Genomic DNA, 21,447 nt, shown 5'->3' with positions numbered 1-21,447 from the left:
AGCACAGGCTGGACTTTAATCAGCACTAAGAAAGCATGGAGCACATAGATGAAGTGCTCCTTCAAAATACAGTATCTAAAGTGATGGATCCTTCTCTTGTCTGCAGAACACAATCAAAACTTTCCTTCTGCCTCCAACAGGCTCCTATATAACAGGCCCAGACCCTGCACAATGGGTTTGGCATAGGAGGGAAAGGCATTCTCATCTGTGGCCTCCTCCAGTTGTTCTCATTTAATGGAATGTGAATTTTTGTCCACTTGAGATTAAGGCAGACATGTTCCCAGGAAATGCTAATCTAGACTAGAAATATATCTAATCTAGAAAGAGAACTAGAGACAGGAAGAGCAAACCAAATCTGATTCAGCTTGAAAACTGAGAGGCAAGTTCTATCTCTTCTCTGTGGGAGCTAGCAATGGAAAAGGATGAAGGAAAGATTTCCTTGTGCAGCAGAACCATGACAAGTTTTCCCATGACATTGGTTAGGTACAACCTAAAGCTCAGGGGTTTACAAGGCAGCTCAAGCCACAGATTCAGTTCCAGATGATGCCACAAACCCTTCAAGGACAGAACTTGCTGCTGCAGAAAGTACTTTGGCAAGTGAAATCCAGCCCTGGATTTTCACTGTAAATGCTATGCAGCAGCTTGCCCAAGGAGACAGACTATCCAACACCTATTTGGTGTAGGATGTTCTTCCATCTCCACTTCAGCTGCAACAGGAGTTGATGAGGTAAAATTTCCAGCTAGATAGACCTTGCCAAGTATTTAGTGCTTTAGGCACATGCAAGTGCAGTCTGTCACCCAACTCCCATCACATCTGTTTGCTTAAACATTGTAAATTTTCCTTACCACTCCTTTTTCTAGCTGGACCAGCAGCATTAATGGATGGTACAGCCTCCGGGGCCTCAGAGTCAAAAGTAGCTGGTGGTGGGACATAGCCAGGGGTTGCTGAAAGAGCCAAAATGTAGAAATTGGATTAATTCAACTCCTGAATGACAACATACAGGCCAGATACATATCTAAAAGAAGTATCAAAATTTCACTGTCCTGGTGAAAGTGTGGAGTCAGTGAGGTAAGTGTAAGAATTTGTGTACCTGCTAATGGGCATTGAGCTGGAATAGCAGTGAGTAGGGAAGCAGTGGAGCAAATCAGAGTGCCTGGGATCTGGGCAGGATCCTGAGAGTAGGACAGGGAGTGTCAATACTTGGGGGATCTGCTGAAGTTTGTGTGCTTGTGACTCTAGAGTGTGCTATTAGTGTGCTCCTCACTGAGGAAGTGATTAAGAGAAGTTTGGATTTGGACAAATTGAAAATTATAGCTGTCCATGCACAAACTTTTAAAACTGTAAAACTGCCACTTCAAAACTGCAATGTGTGTTATCATTTGTTTCCTCCACTGATGTCTAAGGCAACCCCTTTCGCTTCACAGCTGGTACAGGCCCAGAATGTACAAATGTTTCATACTCACCTGCCAAGCATTTTCCTAGCATATTCTGCAGCTCTGTGATGTTCTGTAATCGAATCAAAACTTTCCCCTTCATCTCGGCATCCTCTTGCTGGCAAAAGGCATTTACAATCTAGAGATACAAACCAAGCTCACTGAATTAGAGAGATTTGTACCCACTTTGCTACTTTTTCTTTTCTGAATAACATTCTCAAGTCCTGAATAAATACACAGCACAGCACAAGTAGCCTGTGTGACTAGGTTCACACTGAATGAATAAAGCCCTTCAGAAGTCTATGGATACAATCGGTACAATCTATAAAAAGCAACAGGACAAGAACTATAGATAAAATATTAATTGAACAAGAGGAATTAGCAGACAGCACCTTGTCAAGTTCTGTGATACTTGTGGCTCTGAAGATCCCTTGGCACTTCCCAGGTCTGCCAGGAAAGAAGCAGTCCTGGGAGAAGACCAGGACTGGGGATGTGGGATTGCACCAAATCCGCCTTCTCATGTTATCAGAATAACTCCAGCAGGAAAAATCCCACTGACCAATACATTGTCTAAATCTGCTTGAAGGCACTGCATTTTACTCTTCTGTCAGCTCACAGAGGTATAGAACAGAGAGTACAGAGCACTCCAAGAAAGGAAATTCTAAAGCTGCTCTGAAAGTGGAGCACAATCTTTCTGTTAGGTAACCAAGACCAAAGTAAAAGACCACAATATTCCTTCCCCTCCAGCTTCCCCTTTCATGGGTGACCAATCTCTGCTCTCCTAGGCTTCCCTTATCCCTCCACTCCAGAACTTGCAGACAAGGCTCTACTCACTTCACGAAACCAGTTGAGAGCATAGAACAGGAGTGAGCACAGAAATTCACGCTCCTGCTTGGACAGAGAGTCCAGCTTCCCTTCAACCTCCAGGTCTGTCAGGTACAGGGGACAACCTGGCACAGAGCAAGAAAACTACAGGTTAGATTGTGTGCTACCCCTGCTTTGGTCTTTGCATAGAGCAAGCCTCTTACCAAAGCCTGCATCTATTCCAGTGGCTGTTTGGAGTAAGGCCCATCAGCCACTCCATCCCCAGACAGAGCAACTGTCTCCCCTGCCTCCCCCTCCACTTTGTGGGCACAGAGCATCTCAGCCTTCTCACAAAGTGCACAACCCCTCCTGCAGCTGAAGGAAATCTGTGCAGATCTGGCACAGGAGCAAAGCAGGCAGCCAGGCTCTATAAAAAGTCCATTTCCCATACCTAGTAAGGCATCAATCTCCTCCAGGCTTCCACTGTTTTGCTCTGCAGTGTAGAGCCTCAGCAACCGGAAACAGGGTGACAGACACAGGGGCGACACTGCCCTGGGGGAAAAAAGAAATGGGGTGAGTCTGATGTTGTATATATCTCCAGAATGCCCATCACTTTTCCATTATGTCCTGTGTCCTTCCCTGGCCACCTTGCCTATGTCTTCTATTTTGCTTCTTGCAAGTCCCAGCAACACAGAGCAGAAATGCACCATGTGGGTTAGGAAAAAACTCCCACAAATTAATAACTGACAATTACCAGTTTTCTGGAAGAGCATGTAAAGGCAGAAAAACAGCTGCAGTGAATAAAAAAATGAGGTCAGATTTACTTCTGGTGGAAATCAAAGTTGAGTAATTCAGAACGAACTGTAAGAAATTGTGCACAACACAGTTATAAGCAGTGAAGAAACCTCCTTCAATGCTCACAGTGTGCCACTGCTCCAATTCTGAGTGATGAAAATTAACATTTTTCCATAGATGCATGCAAAGCAGGTATATTTTCTCTCATTTTAAAATGATCATGTCTTTTTTTAAAGAACAACTAAAATCTCAACAAAACCTTATGACAATAAATTACAAATGATGCGCAGGTGCAAATAAAAAAAAAGAGAGCCTTTTATAACCGTAACAAGTCTATGACTCTTATGATTCTTTTAACTTTGGCGTCCTCCTGTTTATACTTGAGTTTTTTACATCTTACAGACTTCCTGTTCCATTTGCCAAAGACAGTGCCCTGATTCTTCAGTCAAATTTCATTTTTGACTGCATGTTTGTGGGTTTAGCACTGTCTACCATCATGACTCACCCAAGATCACCTAAACAGCCCAAGCCAGAACCGTCAGCCAGCTCCCAACCAGATATGCCTCTAAACCTATCTGAGTATATTTAACATCAAAAGGAGAAGAACACTGGAAACTGGTAAATTCCCTGACCAGCTCCTTATCAGGCACCTGAAGTACACAAATGAAAACACTTCCTCTACCCTTGCAGCCATCCCACAGATAAGTGTCAAATACCTTTTACTTTGATTACTTGCTTCAGAAGTGACCCTGCCAAGCTCACTCTGTGACACCAATGGCAAGAGGTTAATGGCAATTGCTTCCTGACTTTGATCTTCATCCAGATTGTACAAGGACTTCACTGGGAACAAGAATGAACTGCAAGGAAAGACAGACAAGAGCTTCTTGGCAACTTCAGTTCTCAGTGACAGAAACACTACCAATGCTTTATTTGTGATTAGCATACCCATGCACTGTGGGGCTGAGATCCACCACAAAGTCACTGGGAAAATCCTCCACCAAACTCTTCCCAAACTCATCCTGTTATAATGAAAAGAAAAAAAGTGGGCTCAGTGAAGAAAGCTCCAACAGCAGCAGTAGAAAATGCAGAATTCTGATAAGGCAAGCAAAGTATCCTGGAACCATCGCAGTAATGAAGTCCCATGGCTTGCAAAGAGAGCCAAGGGCTGCCTTTAGAGATAGAATCAGGAAACACTGCTAAGTTGCACAACCAATTTCTTCCCTGCTCTTTGGATGTGGGCTTGACTACAAGTTCCAGTGTGATGCAGAGGCAAAGCAGCTGGCTGGAAGAAGAAAGCAGCCCACATGTAAAAGAAGTTCCCAGAAGGAAGAAAGATCTGTCCAGTGGCCTTCACAAACCTCTTCCTATCACCATAAATACCATTTACTTATTACCATTAATGACTGTGGCTCTTCCAAGATCTTAGGGATCAGATAGTCTTAATAGTCTGACCCAGAAACCAATTTCTATACTAAGTTTAAAGTTCTTTCAGATTCTATTTTTGTCTATGAATAGGAACAGCATGCTCTGAAATGTCACTTAATTTCCTTTAAAAGGCTTCCCCGTTGTCATGAAAAATCTCAAAAAAAAGAAGCTGTTAAAGCACATGAGCACATTCCTGTTAATGATGAATCTGTTACAATCAAAAAAAGCCAAGAGAGTTGAATGAGGATTTTGTATCTGACCAATCTCTCACAGAACAAAACAAGTTCCCAGACTGGAATGACATCCTCAAATTGACTCTATATCTTGCCAATGTTTGAAAAACAACATTTTTTTCTGAAGAACTAATGTAAGTGATTAAGTTCAAATCACTCTGCAACATACTAAGAGCTTCAAGTCCAAATTGCCCTTCTGCTTCTCAATCAAACTGGCAAACTCGTCGTAGTACAGAGCCAAGACCTCTGGTGTTTGCTCACAGCAGAAGCCAACAAGGTCCAGCAGGGTAGACAGCTGAAAGGAGAGAAAACAGTGCAGAAATGGGTAAGGTAAATGCATCCAATTCAAGCTTTTACCTTCAGTCCTTTTTACATTAATTTATTGTGAGGCATATTCAAAGCTACATCTCTACAGTAACAACCCATGGTGAATATTCTTAAATAGACATAGATTTAAGAAGGAACATAGGCTTTTTAGTGTCCTCTGCCATGAAATAACACAGAGTCTGCCCAGGATCAGTCTTAAATAGACTGCCAGCAGAGAATAAGGTTATTTAACAGAAACTAAGGAAAAAGGCTGCTAGGCCAATCCTGTGCAGCAGAACTACTTTCCCTGGATGGCCTGAAAGGCACAGCTACCAAAGCTGAGAGGATGGCCATGGTCACCTTTGGCTCACTGAAGCAGATTGTCCTGCTTCTTTCCTTTGTATTTGAAATAACAACTGGAGAGAAGTTTTTCCCTAAATGGCTGCAGTGCTGCTTGTTCTAGTGCAGCAGACCAACACCAGCAGGCACCTTAGTTTCTCCAAAACCATTTTTAATAGACTCTTGGCTCTGCAGTCAATGTACAAGAATCCCAGGCTCAGGAAAGCCAACTCCCAGACCACAAAGTACTTCAATTAAGATTGCATTTCCAGTCACCCCTCCTTGCTGACCATACCCTCCCTGTGTCCCACACTGCCTCATTCTTGGCACTCACCTGGCCATCACGCTCACTGTTCAGCTCTGGTCTCTCTAGTGAAGCAGCATCTCCTTCATTCCTGGAAGCAATTGATAACCTTGCTGTTGTGGCACAAGACTCAAGAGACAGCAGAACCCATCACACACACAAGGTTCTCCAGAAATTTCTCTCCAGAAACTGGAGAAATTACACATTAAAAAGATTTCTTTGGAACACATTAGGAAAAGACCTGGTGCTGTTTGGGACTTCTTTTTCAGACTTCCCTGGATTCAAACACAGAGCACCTCAGGTTATTCAGCCTAGAGCCAGAAGCTGATCTGTAGTCAGTCCACCAGTGTTCAGTTTTTTCCCAAGCAACAGGTTGTGCAGTGTGGTCAAGAGATCCACGAATAGGCATTAACAAGGAATTTGGGGTGCCTTTGAGACCAGTAGCAAGTGAGCAGCAATGCACAGGCTGAAATACCAAACACCACAGTATGCAGAAGAGTTTTAAATTCCTGGATTTGCCCAAGATGTGCATGAACTCAAAGGCAATGCCCTCCTGTCTTTGTTTCACTCCAGGCCTGCGCTGAAAGCTGTGTTAAGTTAATCTTTGCTACATTTTCTCTCACCTTTTTAATGCCACACTGCCTATCATGGAAACAGCACCAATAATCCCCATTTGTTTGTGGTTGGGAACTGTGCTGGAGAGCCATTTCCTTATCACCATGTGCATATCATCCTGAAAAGAGACACAGACCATGTCACCACAGAGGTACTTGTGTGTATCACTCACGGGTCTATTGGCATCTTCACTTATTGTCATCTCCAAGGGCTACACAGGGATGGTGTATTAGGATTACAGCTTAAGGAATGCACATTCTGACATTTAATTTATTATGAAAATACTGGTCCCAACTCCAAGTAAGCAGCATTAAAAGTGATTTGGTTTTACTTTTTTCTAACTACTACACAGAACATATACCTGGTCCAGGTTTCAATTATAATTAATAGAAGAGTATGTTAAAAAAACAGCAGATGGTCTTGGAGCCTGTCACACACAAACAGCAGCTGCAGAGTTGCACTTCAAAACACTGTCAACTTCAGGAGGCTGAGGGATGGAGCAGTTTGTGATTAAGTCCAAAGACAGTCTGTGCAGTGCAGGGAAAAACTCCTAATCTAGAGATCCTCATGTCTAAGAGGCATCAGCTTAGAAAAACACCTAGAGAAGACAAAGAGGAAGCTGGCTCTCAGGATACTGAGTTCTTTGGTGACCTAACCCTTGAGTCTTCAGTATCACTGAGGCTAAGAGTCAAATTGCCAACCTTGGACCTCCACAGTTACAAACTCTCAGCTCAAAATAAATTCTAGACATTTTCCTCTTCTCAACTTCTAAGGGTGACAGGCAGAACATCCTGATGGCACATCCTCCTGGGTTGCAAAGTCACACTGCATGCTGCCAAGGCAATTTTCACAAGTCACACGTAAGACTGAAGGTGGAAGGTGAGGAAATCACTGAGGAAACTAGTTCAGAAAGGAGCTAAACCTGCCATACAACTGGGAATTTTGGCAGTGAAGAGTTAAAATTTAACAGGGTGAGTGGGAAGGACAAATGGCTATAGACTTGCTGTTTTACATGCCACAGACCAATCACAAGGAGAGGAAGAGCAGTTTTCCTTCACAGGCTCAAGTTAGCATGTGCAAACATACTTACAACTACAAACTATACAGGAACTCAGAGAAGACAAACAATCCTAATTTCTAAGAGCTGAACTTTATGAATGGGCAGATTTTAAACCCTGACATCTCTATTGTGAAATAAATATCTTTGAATTATTTCTTTATCTGCTATGGTCAAGAATTCAGAAATCCAGACAAAGGTATCATCACTGTTATGCTGCATCACACAAGGTATCCTGTGCAAGATGAAGGTGGATTTAGACAGACCAGGTTTGACAGCTTCTTGTGTTTAAATCAGAGGCACAAGAGCTGTGGAGTCTACTACTTTGCAGCAGAGTACTCTGCTCTGTGCAGTTCAGCTCTTCTAACAAGAGAGTCTTTGTTTTCTCTGGTGTGCAGAATTTAAGTGGCTGAATCAATACAAACATCTCAGGGAGGAAGCTGAACTGTGTTTTCTGAAGGCTTCCAAGTGATGGAGAAACAGAGCAGCACAAGGAGGCTGCTGAAGTTACACTTTTGCAAACCTTCAAGGTTCAGCTAGACAAAGCATCAACATGACACCATGCTGTGACAGTCCCACTTTGACTGGGAGGTTAGGTCAGGGACTACTATCAGTACCCTTCCAACAGCATATCTAACAACTCTGTCTTTCTCAGCCATGCAACAGAAGGGGACTTTTCTGGGAAAGATGAGAGGCATAGTCACTATGACAAGCCCTTGATATAAGGGTGCAAAGTCTAGAGCCACAAGCTGGTTTGCAGACACTTGGGGAGAGGAGACTTTTAAACTCAAGGCTATCCTGACATCAATCCCTGTTCACAAATAGTGCCAGTATTTTGTTAACCTAGCAGAAGAACCAGATTGAACAACTTTCTGTTGTGTCTCTGCTTACCTGAATGTAGCTCCCTTCTTGCTTCTGGCTGAATGCTAAAGTGCTGAGGATGTAGAAAAGCTTCCGGATCTGGCATGGATTCAGTTTCTGTGTAGAGTCTAAAATGGTCTGTAAGAGAAGCCACAAACTACCTCAAAATATCAAGAATCCTTTTCTATATTCTGAAAAACACATTAATTGTCAACCTCAGGGAAGATCATTAACTTTACCTTTTTTGTACACGCATGAAAAAGCTACATTCAAGTTAATCAAAGGTAAATGTCAGATTATTGCTCTGGCCTTAATTATGGGATTTCATTTTTTATCAGAGGCTGAATGGGAAGAATAATTTGGCTACCATAAGCATTTTGGGAGTGCTCAGGACAAGTGACAGCCATCTATTTTCTATCACAGGTTTGGTCACAGGATTCAAAGTATTTGACAAGCAAATAATTAAGCAAGTAATTTTCATTTAACAGTCAACCAACTAAACAGCAAAAAGTATACAGCTTTCCCACAATGTATAATTAAATCACTGGGAGCACCAAAATATCAGAGAGGTGTGGGAATACCCATACACACTCTCTTTGAGGGCTCTTAAATACAAGCTGTCCTTAAGCTACAAACCACCACAGGGGGGAGTGTTCAAGGAAAGTACTGTTACATGCTTGCCTTGCTGTTTAGCTCTTCCCTCAATCTCCACTTTTACTACTTTTGGAAATAGGCAATTGGGCAGGTCTGACCCTGCTTATGATTCTCAGAATTCAGTAGTCCATTTTTTTTCTCCCCACTGAGTACTTTCTTTCAAATTTTAGGATATGTCTTTTTCCATCTCTGCAAACAATTTTGTCTTAGGATTCAAATACTGGCTGAAGTACTGTCAGTCTTTCCATAGACAGAATGTGCAGCCCACAAAGGGGGCAGGTGTTTGCCAAGTTTTGAAATAGCTCATGTAAATAAAGACAATATTTCCATTGTAGGCACCATTCCATGCCTGTAATTTAAGCATTGTCCACCTAAAGGGAATTGTCTATCTCAATTTCCTTTGTCAAAAAATCATACAGTCCTATCTTACAGCTCACACTTTGACAGCAGATACCTTTCACTTCTGACCACTGCCTTTCTCCAGGCAGAAAATCTTTACAGGTACAAGTTTTTCTAATGTCTCTATTTTGGAGAAGTACTGGCCTATTCTGGATCTGAGACAAAGTGGTGTAAGGGACCCTAAATTTAGTATAAACCCAGAAATGCACATACCTTCACAAAGGTGGCATAGCGCATCAGCAGGGACGTGTGCAGCACCACCAAATCCGTGAGCACATCCAGAGAAATGTCCAGTTCTGTCTCAGTTCCACTGCACACATGAGTCACCAAAGCAGCCACAACCTCCTAAGGAAAAAGACACCAAAAGAACCACAGTGAAATATCAACAGAAAAATGTCTGCCTTACTCGCTCATACGAGCTATGTTGATCAAGTACAGACAATCACAGCAGTTTTTGTGCTTGAACTCAACTTGCTACCAGTCTTGCTGTGATTATTTCCCATCTTCTTCTTGGCCTAGTCTTTGGCACAGACCTCTCTCCAAAGGCTTCCAACTGCCTAAAATCTTGCCCCTAAAGGATCATGACATACACTCTAGAACAAAGTGCAAGCCTAAATAAAACAGCTGCCATCAATCACACTGTACCTGCTGGCAGTAGGAGTCGAAGGCCGCAAAAGCTTGTTTGTACATGCAGCTGCCAAAGGAGACTACAGCTGGGTGTGCTGAGTGCAGAAATGTCTGAGCAAGGGCTAGGATTGAAGGGAAGAAGTCTTTGATAACCTGAAATACAGACACCATGAAAGAGGAGATTACTGTTGCTTGTTTTCAACACATCCAATGGTGAGGAAAGCTCAACTCCAAAAAATCACATGACAGGTGCAACAGAAGACATGTGCCTTGGGACACTGATCTGGAGTAAAAATTATAAGAGAAGTACATGAACATTATTGGAAAGGTATAAATAATGCAGCACAGGGCTAAATAATCATCTGACAAGAGCTTTGAGAGATAAAAGAGAGAGTCCCAAAGCAGGATCAGCACTGACCGTGGAATGGTTTTGGAAGGCATTCTGCATCAGCTGCTCTGGCATGAAGCCCAATCGGATTTTGCTCCTCAAAACCTTCTCAGTTTGCTTCCTGTTCCTGGTGTTTGTAGAATGGATTAGCAGCAAAACTATCAGATCCAGAACCTTTTAGAGGAAATAACCACCACTCATTACACTGAAATATTAAACAGTCCAGATAACTCTAAGTCAAGTCTTGAAGTCTATACTGAGAAGAAAAAAAGAGCTCAGAAACTCTGAAGAGTCACAACTGATATAAAACCTTATGAGTACAACAGGACAGAATTAAAGCAGGATAATTCTGTCCCTTAACATTAGGTTCTTTGTAACCAAGAGTTACAAAGAAAATGGATGGTTGTTATTTTTGGAACAAGTCCAATACCAAGAGAACCATCCATGAAACACCACTGGCAAGTTTCTGGTCCAAATACAAAAATCTCTTCATCTACAACCACAAAGAAAGCCCTTGAGAAACCATGAGAAGAGGACACTTACAGAGCAGAATTATTACCTTATGGTCAGACACAGATGTGCTGTTCTCAATAGCCTGAAGGAAAAAAAAAACAAGAAAGCTGTTAGGCTACAGTACAATACTATATTCCAAAACCAAATCAAAAAAGATGGACATCAAAAGTCTGTGACACCCTGCTCAGATATTTCTCTCCTCCACAGCAGGATATACAAAGTCACCAAACTGGATCTCACCAACAACAGAGAATCCAGAAGGCATTAAAAAAAATTGCTGAAAACTGAGTTTGAATGCAAGTTCTCAAATAATGTGAGGCTTGAGAAAGGAACTCAAATACTGAGTAACGAGGACAAGAAACAGCCTCATGGTTTACACTGAAATGCAATTTTAAATTAAATTTAGCCTAATACCAGCTGATACTGATTTCTAGCAGGACATTTTCAAGCACCTTAAGGCTTCACATAGCTCAGTCTCAATATATGGGTATACATTTTCCTGTCATGCAGAATGAAATGTGTATCAGTAAAATGAAGGGCTAACATTTATCTTTTAATACCACATTTGATTAGAAAAAATACTCAGGCTCAATCAAGGAGCCCAAATAAATAAGGAAACAAGGACTGAAGCATGTATCTTACCTTAATCCATGCTTCAGAGACATCTTTCTGAAATCTCACAGCTAACTTGATGACATCAAAAAGTAGCTTCACACAGTTCTGGCTGGTGGTTACTTGGCTAAGGGAAGAACTGCAAATCATCAGAAAAGAGGAGACTCAGTCCCTGCAAATACTGTCACAGAAGGAGCAAGGCAACCCAGCAGTCACAGCAGTTAATTAAAGCAGCCATTGTCCAGAGGATAGGGAGTTTCCCAAGAGGGTAGAAACAGAGGTCACAGAATCAATGGAAAACATACTGGAGTGAACTTAAAACAGACAAACTGGTAGCAACATTATTATAAATGAAGTTGTTTGTCCCCATGCAGACATGGAGGCAGATGGCTCAAAAGGAAATACATCCATCCAGGGGAAGCTGGCTGGGCAAGGAGTGACAAATGTATTGTATTAGCACCAAGTAGGAAGGAATAAAGGCGTCCATGCCTTTCCACAGGATAAATTGGGCTTGTGTATGTAGCCAGTTGTGCCAGAGAGACTGGAAGAGGAACAGTTTAAGTTCTGTTGTCTCATCCTACCCTTGGAGAATCAGGCAAACTTGTTTAAGTACCTGGCCTGGACTTGGCTTTTAATCTTCTTCTGGGAACTGTGAATCTGGAGGGGCAGAACACACGATGACAGATCCAAGCTCTTACGAAGATCAGAAATCACCTGTAAATCACAAATCCATGCACAAATCATTGTGACAAAAGAGGGAAGAACACAAAAAGCTGAGAAAAAAAAAATTTCCCATAATAACCCTAAAATTACAAATAAAATTCATATATTTGTAAAGATTCACAAGTATTTAATAATGCACTAATTTAATTTTTTAAACTTAGAAAATGAACCAGCAACACTTTTCACCTGTATGTCATAGAAAAGATAGAATTTTTAAATACCTACTCTGTGAAATTCCCACCTATATCTGCTTTACATTGCTGTGAGCTGTTTTTATTCTGTTTAGCAGCTGAGCAAGATGCATGACAGCCTCAGGAATTCTGGGACATGCAAGTTTACCAACATGACAGCTGTTCAAATGCAGCATACCAGCACAGACTGGCTTCCACGTCATAGGAACTCTCTTTTTGCAGAGGTCTCCCTTAAAGGTTTGGGCAGATCACAAACCTTATTTGGCTTAGGCTGAGGCTTCCTAAACATATGAAACAAAGTGTCTTTGATAACTCAGCAAGGCTGGCTTTGATCCCTGGCAATATTAAAATTTTACTTGAAAACATAAAAAACATACAGCTCTGTTTGTGAAGCAACTTCCCTCTGTTAAACCACACATTGGTGTGGAAAATACACATTTCATGATGAAAAAGATACTGTACCTCCACTGCATCTGCTGCCTTGACATTTTGGAGGATGAATTTTACTACTACAGGCAAATCTTCCAATTTTACTGAAGGCACAATGGTCATGGCAGACTGCCGCACCTGAGGAGAGAGCAACACTCCATCAGCTGGAAGACAACACTTCACAGCAACTTAGTTATGCTAGTGGGAAGGAATCCTTGGAGACTTACAGTCCAGCCTTCTGCTCAGAGCAGGAACATTGTCAGTACTAGATCAGATTCACCTTGGCTTTGCTGAGTCTTGAAGGATGGAGGAAACCTCCAATCCCTGCCACCACTTTGATAATTTATAACAATGCTGCAGACCCTAACTTGTTTTTCAAAATGTCCAACCTAAACCTCTTGTGGCCACTGCTCCTTATCACTCTTCAACAAGAAGAGCATGGCTCCACCATTTTTTAACTGGCTTTCTAAAGGGAAAAGTATGGAGGATGTGTAGTCTGCTATGCAGTACCAGCCTTTTGGGACTATGTAAAACTCTATTTATGCACTCAAATGAGCCAATCTTCTTTTATTCATAAGAAGCCCAACTCCAAAAAGTGCAGCAATGCAACATATCCAAAAGGCACAAGGCACATCATCATCTCTTCTCCATTATCAGCACTCTGCAGGGAAAACCTATTTAATTATTTAATCACCAATCTGCCTTTCTTTTCCTTAGTCTGGTCACTGTATTTAAAAAAGATTAAATATTGACAATAAGAAGGTTTAAGACAGGTAGTAAAAAATTACTGCAGGAGGACAAAGTGCTTCTGCATTTGCTAAAATAGCTGTGATTGAAATCCCTGGCTGTTACAATATGCATTCAGAAAACTTCTCTCTGCTCTTCACTGAACCCTCATACATGTTTCAAAAACCAGCTTTAGCCTCTGGCCTCTTTCCAACTTCAGGAGCTCAGGACTTTTGAAGGCCTACAGGAGTCAGATTTAGCAAAACATTGGGAATGAAGAAGCAGTTCCAGCTCTCGGGTTGCTAGGCAGGGGCTGGGGTCTGCTGAAGTGCTCAGTAAAAGCTCTCACCTCAGCCACAAGTTCTGCATCAAGATCCAGACGAGAAAGGGCATCCAGGACTGGCACTGTCAGCCGTCTGCCCTGCTTCAGCAAGCAACTGATACACAGGGAAAAGAAAACAAATACTCCTCTCAACAAAACCAAGAATGTATCTATCTTTAGTGTATTGTATGATTCCAGTAGTTTTTGTGATCACTGCAAAAAAATAAATCTCTGAAACTGACAACAATATATGCCACTAGCATTATGGAAAACTTGTTCTCTAAATTATTACTCTTCATGTTAGAACTGCACCTGCCTTTAACAGCCTCATGGACTTTCCCAAAACCCATGTAATCATTCTTGGCTGACATCTTAGTTTCTTACAAACTTTCTCTAGTAAGAAGTTGTATTTATTTTTTTTTAGTTGAAAAGCAGCTCATCTGCAGCATCCTGGTAACTCTGTGCTCCCTACCTCATCAGAAGTAATGAGCTGTTTTCTGCATCAGAAAGGGGTAGAGGCTATTGAGAATATGGAAATAAGTATGCCTTGCTGATACTGTTCAGATCTCAGCTTTCAAAATACACAAACAGAGAAAAGAGAAGTCTGAGGACTTTGATTAGCATAGGAAAAATGTGTGGAGGCAATAAACTGAGAATTAAAACAAAGTCACAATTTGAGAGGGTACAAGGAACAGGATGCACTGCTTGCAGTAATAATCTGTAACAGTGATCACGGGTTTGAAAAGGTAATTAACATCAGAATGTAAGTGATCTGCACATTAGGAAGAATCAGAAACACTTAGACTACTCAAATTATTGTGTAAAATGAATACATTATTAAAAAAAAGATGTAAGGACTTGCCTATGGCAGGGCTCCCTGGGAGGATAACTCTTGGCATTAGTTATTGGTTCCCCAGTTGTTTGGATCAGTAAATATGCTTGAGAAAAGTATATAAAATAGCCACAAAGTTCTGTTTCATGCACACATTTACTGTGTTGTGGGTCTGGGTGTTTTTTTGGTGGTTTTTTTTTTTTTTTGTTGTTGTTTTTTTTTAAATTTATTTATTTATTAATGAAAACCATGTTGATCCTTCCCACAGCAGAATTCAAGACAAATGAGAAGTTGTCAGTAGTAATATCCAAGTGACTGATCATAGACTATCCAGCAGAAGTAGTGAGTACTTAACTGGATGCTACTTTTACTGTCTTCAGGTAGCCAAGAGTTTAAAAATATTTTAGATAAAAGCAGTTTTGGAGCATTGTCTAAATGCAATGTCTTTTGCTGGATTGCCTGTGTTCTCTTTAGGAGCACAGCAGTACAAATTGAATGTCCTAAGACAGTGGAAGGTGTCCCCAGATATTGCAGTGTGACATGCAGTTAACAGGACCACAGTGCTGTCCTAATACTTCAGTCAGCCCCAGAGCAAGTTGCATTGTCCTTTTCTGCTGAGTGCAAGGGGGAAAAAACAAAACAAAACAAACCCTCCCAACCAAATCATGCATACCTGAGCTCTCTGGCAACCTCACTTTGCTGGGAATCCTCCAGGATCTCAGGTAAACTGGTGATAATATCATGCTGGATTGGTACTGGAGAGATACTAACCATCTGCATTAACTTGCTGACCATATCCTGCAGACAAGAAGTGCACTGGTGAAATGCACAAATCTCTCAGCACAACAGTATTATGCACCTAAGGTCCCTCAGTGCAACATCTACCCCAGTTTGTGCCAACTGCCCCTTAATTCATTGTCCTGCTGACATCATGAAGCAGAGCACAGATTTTTGTGCAACAATGGTATTTTACAGCTAGGATATAATGATCTTGCTGAGCAGAGGAAACTGGGAAACACAAGAAGTTTCCCAGTGTTTAGTACTCCAGTGGAAAGTAACCCACAGAGAGCAACTGAGTTAGGGAAAGAAGGAAAAGAATCACCAGAGCAGGAACAGAGAATTCATCCCCACAGGCTTGCAAGTATCCAGTACCTTGTTAAAATTAAACAATCAATTCTCATCAGCACAATAATTCAATCTAATCCCACCTGAGAGGCATTCCAAGTTGTTTGGAATAAGCATCCATGTGATTGCACCTCTGGCACCCACCTGGCTGTCAAGGAGCCTGTCAAGCCACTTAAACTGATTGATGATGAGCCGGGGGAAATTTGTTCCAAAGGTGCCCACACTGAAACAGCAGAAGAGGATACACAGCTTAGTCAGACCTACAGACTTGCTGCTGGTCAGCAAGACCAACTAACCCCATTCTTAACTGGTCATTAACACACAGAAAGATCTTCACTCCTCTTAGAGTTTGATAGGAGACAAGTATAACAACATCCATTTTTCAGAATTCCCAAAGGATTCACAGACAATTAACAGCTTACCACTTTTACATCAAAGATCCTTTATAATTATTGGGTGAAAACAGTTCAGACCTTGTGGCTGTCTATTTTAAACCCTCCTCAAACAAGATTTCAGTCTGAGACAATTTCTTGGACTACACCCCTGTGCAGCGTTTGTATCCTGTATTTCAGCACTGGAACAAAAATTGCAGCAGGAACAGCCTCAGCTTCTTTCTGCCCCTTGGCCTGCCCCACTAACTCTGCAGTGAGCATCCAGGGCACAGGAAGAAGAGATGAAGTGGTCAAGTCTCGCCTGTGTTACACCTCAAGATCTCTCACACCACTGTGGTGTTCTACATTCAAAAACCAAGAGATGCTCTTTCAATTTCCCTTGTTTGAACACAAATTGCAATTTGAAAAGGAGATCTGTTTGCATCTCCCAACCTCCTAAAACTCTGCCAGCAGCCACTTCTATTTTTTTTAATAATGAGACACTCTGTAGTCCCTATGCTGAAATAATTCCTAAGCTTGTGTCAACAGTTGTGAAAAGCACAATCAATCAATGCATAATGTCTGCATTTCACCTTCTAGAAATTTGTCTTCTGCTCTACGGACTCACAAATTTAAGATCATGATACCTCACTGATTATTTTACACAGGTATGAAAAAAGCCCCACACCAGTGGAAACTGTCAGTCAGGTAAATTTAAAGTAGCAGCTAAAGTCGAACAGATGGTGATTGTCCAAAAGAAATTCCATTTCAAAACAGAGAGAAGCCAGTTTATACTCACATGTCAAAAAAGAATTCGGGGATCTTTTCCAGCAACAGTGTTATGACAGCAGGCTAAAAGAAAGGAAAAAGACAATGTTAGGCTCATTTACTTACTGGTTGTGCTGTGGTACTGCCACCAAAACTGACCTTCCAGAAAAGATGAAATACACAGAGAATAAAATGCTTGAAAGGCTCAATAAAGTATTTCCTGTATAAGAAATCTCTTGCCTAATACCAGAAATGAGGCACACAGCCTAAGAAGTGAAAGCCACTTTTCAGAGGGTGGTATAAGTACCCACATAACCCAACAGAACATGACCACATGGACAGGATGCACAATTCCTCTGGGCCAATGAACCTTTCTTTCTCAGACCCTGAGCTGCTCTTCACCACACAGAAAACTAAAGCATCAATTTTAGATACGTTTGAAAACAGTGCCCAGCTCTAGCACTTAAAAAATCATTCTCCACAGTGGATGTGATTATATCTCATCAGAATTTCCTATGGTTGACCTAAGTCATCATCTCTCATTCTGCCCTTGTTCACCTTTGAGAAGAGTCTGACTCTGTCCCCTACACCTTGCAATCAGGTGTTTGAAGACCATGAAATTTCCCTTAATCTCCTTTTAAAACTAAGCAAACCCAGTTCCCTCTGTCTCTGCTTGTCTGCCATGTGTTTCAGGCTCTAAGCATCTTTGTGTCCCTACAACAACAAACTGGACACCATTCCAGATGCAGCCTCACCTGCCTGAAAACCAGCTCTATTAATCCTTTACTTAAGTAAGCAAAATGTTCCCTACAATCAAAACCATTGTAAAGAGCAAGCTAAGGTTCCCATACCTGTAAGATCTTAATCCCAAGAAGCAGTTTAATGAGGCTTTCACAATATGAGTGCACCAGATTCCTGCAAGAGGAAAGATTCCACCACAGTTGTGTAAAAACATTCTGGGAGAAGAGGCTGTAGCTCTTTTCATTACTGTTTCTTTAAAAAACAACACACAGTGATTTACAGTAATACATGGTAATCACAGACACACACAATAAAATTAAAAACTTCAGCTCTGAACCAGCTCATTCTCTACAAGACTAGAAATGTGAAAGTCTGTGGTGAAGCTGTATCTCCTGGAAAACAAAAATCTTGAAAAGGAATTGACCTTCACCAGCCCTGGCAAATTTTTTTCATAGTATTTGGTTGATGCCATAAAATGCCATGGAATCCAATGTGTGCCATGGGCAGACAGTAAAATCTGTGACTTAAAGCTCTAAACTCTCTGCAATTAAACAGCAATGGACTACACCAGCCATCCTGCCTTGATGTGCACCAGCTGGAGCCTTTAGGTGCATTCTGGCCACTGTCAAAGCACATAAATAGAGACTGGCTCTGACTGAAGGGGAAAGCAAAACACATTTTCCCTACCTTGACCCCTCAGTCCGTACAGGAGTGCACGGCAAAAGGCAGTTCTTGAACTGGTTCCTGTCCTTGATGTGGGATTCCAGGCCACTGATGAACTGCTTCACAACCTGCAAAGCAGAGAGGTTATCCACCCTGAAGGGACACCCCAGTCAACTGCTGTCCTTTAGGATGCACTTTGCAAGCAGATGATGAGAACCAGGAAGAACCAACCAGGGAACTGCAGACAGAAGCTGTGATGGAAAGAATGCTGGAGTAGACCATTTCCAGAGGAAACAGTGATTTCTCTGCAAAGTAACTCTAAAGCAAATGTCTCACATTTTACTTTGATTTAAAAAGCCTTTGCCTTTCTTCCTGCTCAGCTGAAATAGCAACATTTAATGTGATGAGGGCTACAGCCAAAAAACATTTGCAGTCAAATCATTGGCCTCAAGACTTTCACCCTGGACTTGCTGTCTGGGGAGGAGCACCACATCATGGCAGTGCTAATGCTGCCAGCTCCCACCCAACACAAAACCAAACCCAGCTTCCACCAGAAAGCTATGCAAGTGATTTGTCTGCTGTAAGAGTCTTTGTCTATTGAATAATATTGCCAATGAAAATCACTTTGCCAGTCAGAAAAAGTGACTAAAAGGCTGGAACAGAAACACTAAGAGAACTGGAAAATCTGAACCACAGAAATCCAAGATAAGCTGCTGTGTTGCACACTTTTGTATGGGACTAGCAGGGACAGGCAGATGCATTTGCATATTTTCCTACTCAGCAAACAGCTTTAAAGGAGGCTCTTGCCAAAGTTACTTACAGCTGGGTAAGTAGGGTGCTTCTCCAGGGCCAGGCAGAGCTTCTTCTGGAAAGCCATTTGATCAACAGCTAAGGAGACAGTTTAGAAAGGAAATAAAGAATGAGACACAGTCTGTCCATACAACATCACAACAGCTACACCAAGTGCAAGCTCTCAAGCCCATCCACCACAATTTTGCATTTGCTCTATTGAGAAGTCCAGCTGGCAAAAGTCTGAGTGGAATCAGCACTTGTGCTTTCTTTAGTCAGGGCTGAGAATAACATTGAAGGCACTGAATACAGAGCTTCCTGAAGGCCTTGTCTGATATGAAAGGCAACAATGCCACATTTGTTTCCATTTGTTTCCCCATTTCAGAGCTCCTGCCTCTGCAATTCAATACTGTAATCACAGATGCAGTCTAATATTTTTCTATATACCTCAAATAATCTTTCAGAAGTCTTTAACTTAACAGGTATACACCCAAAGAGATGGAATAATGAGTTTAGGTGATGCACTGAATTCAGCAGGAGCAAGAGGTATATAACAAATAAGAGGCCAAATGAGGGTTTGCTTGAATTTTGAAACAAGCTGGCTCAAGCACTTTTGTGCTGCAAGTAAAACACATCATTACTTTGTACTATGCATCCTTGCAGGTTTTGATCTAAATCAGAAAAAGCAAATGTTGAACTCATACCTATTTCATTCTGTCCCTCCCCAGCTTTCAGCACAATTCCTGATGTCCTGAGGAGCTCTTCAAAGACTCCCTCATCCTCCAATCCATATAAGGCAGAGGCATTTTCCTTATCAGAAATCCGTGACTTCTTAATTTCTAAGAAAGCAAAACATGCTGCATCAAATACATAAAAAATCAGCAGTGTCATTAATAGTCAGTATTATCAAAACTGCCATTTTGCCTTTGCCCCTGCTTGGGAGCTGTTGCCTCTATTAGTGGCCTCCTCCCCACTAAGATGATACGCAAGCACCTACTTGGCAAGTCTGTCTTGCAGCTCTCTTCAGAAGCATCAGCTTTTGACAATTTCCTTTTTGAAACCATGGTAACAAAACCTTTGTTGTTGCCTAAAAAAAAATGCAGGAAAAAGACAAGGGTTTTATTCGTCTCTTTTTTAAGCAGATCTAGAATGCATTAGTGAATAGGAAAAGGGAACGTGACAGAAATTGAGAGTGCTCAAAGAAAGACAGATTGCCTGGGTAACCAATATCACACCACATTTTTCTGCTGTGCAGGTTGAAATTTTAGAGCTTGTTGTATTTAAATAGCACAATACATCCCTTTCTCTAAAATTCAGTTTTTCATAAAACAAGGCTTGGCCTTCCAGACACCAGGCAAATTAAATGGCAAATTAAAGTGAGCAACTATGAGGACTCAGATTGCATCCACTGAGCTAAACTCAGGACCCTCTCCACATGCCTGGCCAAAGCAACAGAGGATTCACAGATGGATGTTCATGAGCCCAAACACATTAAGTGACACTGTTCATATCCCTAACTACGAATCATAGCCAGTGAAATCTGTCAACACAAACCTCCTTCTCACTCATCCTCTTTTGGGGTGCCAGCAATTAAAAAGAAAAAAAAAACAAACCTTGACTCACCTTTAAAACTTAAAGGTTATTAAAAAGATGCATGTGCATCTCACACTAAATTTCAACTGCTTGGCAGAGGTTGGCAAAATGAGTTATTTAAAATATTAGCGTGGAAGTGGACTGGTTAAGAAACAAAAGTGCAATTAACCTTTCAGAGCTGTTCAGGTGTATAAATATCTGAAAGGTAGGTGCCAAGGAGATGCTGCCGGACTCCCTTCAGTGGTACCCTGGTACCCAGGGATAAGGAGCAACGGCCAAAACTAAAACACGAGAAGTTTCACTTCGACATGAGCAAAATCTTCGTTAGGTTGTGGATGCAGTGCCCAGGGAGCAGCTGCCCAGGGAAGGCTGGAGCCCCCCTCCCTGCAGACATTCCAAACCCACCGGGACCCGCTCCTGTGCCACCTGCCCCGGGTGCCCCTGCCTCGGCAGGGGGTTGCACTGGTGATCTCCAGAGCTCCCTTCCAGCGCCCCGCTGCCGTGATTCTGCTCTGGGTGCGAGGCGCAGACCAACCAGGGTCAGGCTGGCCCCTCTCCATCGCACCTACTGCCAAGGGCAGGGCAGCGCCTGAGGCGGCCGCTTCACCTCTCCTCAGCTCAGCTCACCTGGGCTGAGCCGAGCTCACTTCCCGTCCTCTGCCGTCCCCTCAGGGCAGGCCAGGGCAGGACTCTCACGCCGCTGTCCCCTCTCGCCGCTGTCCCCTCTCGCCGCTGTCCCCTCACGCCGCTCCCGCCGCTCGCGCTCGAGTTTCCCGCCAGCGGCGCGCGCTGACGCAGTTCCGCCGGC

At 42.2% G+C, this 21,447-nt stretch overlaps 1 protein-coding gene across 1 annotated transcript in view; it reads right to left on the bottom strand.

The window, feature by feature from the left end:
* The window catches only part of FANCD2 (FA complementation group D2), a 35,457-nt gene extending 14,035 nt beyond the window's left edge, over positions 1-21,422 (bottom strand). The window contains exons 1-27 of the mRNA XM_031505970.2: positions 21,267-21,422; positions 20,044-20,133; positions 19,751-19,885; positions 19,078-19,145; positions 18,282-18,385; positions 17,705-17,768; positions 16,885-16,937; positions 15,859-15,937; positions 15,263-15,387; positions 13,785-13,872; positions 12,743-12,847; positions 11,980-12,080; positions 11,397-11,505; positions 10,801-10,836; positions 10,272-10,415; positions 9,872-10,006; positions 9,440-9,571; positions 8,204-8,311; positions 6,264-6,373; positions 5,671-5,731; positions 4,861-4,986; positions 3,979-4,052; positions 3,750-3,890; positions 2,690-2,790; positions 2,269-2,384; positions 1,465-1,573; positions 847-945 (exon numbers count right to left, since the gene is read on the bottom strand). Coding sequence (XP_031361830.1) covers positions 847-945; positions 1,465-1,573; positions 2,269-2,384; positions 2,690-2,790; positions 3,750-3,890; positions 3,979-4,052; positions 4,861-4,986; positions 5,671-5,731; positions 6,264-6,373; positions 8,204-8,311; positions 9,440-9,571; positions 9,872-10,006; positions 10,272-10,415; positions 10,801-10,836; positions 11,397-11,505; positions 11,980-12,080; positions 12,743-12,847; positions 13,785-13,872; positions 15,263-15,387; positions 15,859-15,937; positions 16,885-16,937; positions 17,705-17,768; positions 18,282-18,385; positions 19,078-19,145; positions 19,751-19,885; positions 20,044-20,110 — 2,590 coding nt within the window. The 5' untranslated portion in view covers positions 20,111-20,133; positions 21,267-21,422. The remainder of the gene's footprint in view (positions 1-846; positions 946-1,464; positions 1,574-2,268; positions 2,385-2,689; positions 2,791-3,749; positions 3,891-3,978; positions 4,053-4,860; positions 4,987-5,670; positions 5,732-6,263; positions 6,374-8,203; positions 8,312-9,439; positions 9,572-9,871; positions 10,007-10,271; positions 10,416-10,800; positions 10,837-11,396; positions 11,506-11,979; positions 12,081-12,742; positions 12,848-13,784; positions 13,873-15,262; positions 15,388-15,858; positions 15,938-16,884; positions 16,938-17,704; positions 17,769-18,281; positions 18,386-19,077; positions 19,146-19,750; positions 19,886-20,043; positions 20,134-21,266) is intronic.
* Positions 21,423-21,447: the final 25 nt, after the last annotated feature.

The sequence above is a fragment of the Lonchura striata genome, chromosome 12 (genome assembly GCF_046129695.1).
Source record: "Lonchura striata isolate bLonStr1 chromosome 12, bLonStr1.mat, whole genome shotgun sequence".
Taxonomy (NCBI): Eukaryota; Metazoa; Chordata; class Aves; order Passeriformes; family Estrildidae; genus Lonchura; species Lonchura striata.
The sequence above is the reverse complement of the archived record's forward strand: the minus strand, read 5'-3'. Positions and strand labels throughout refer to the sequence as shown.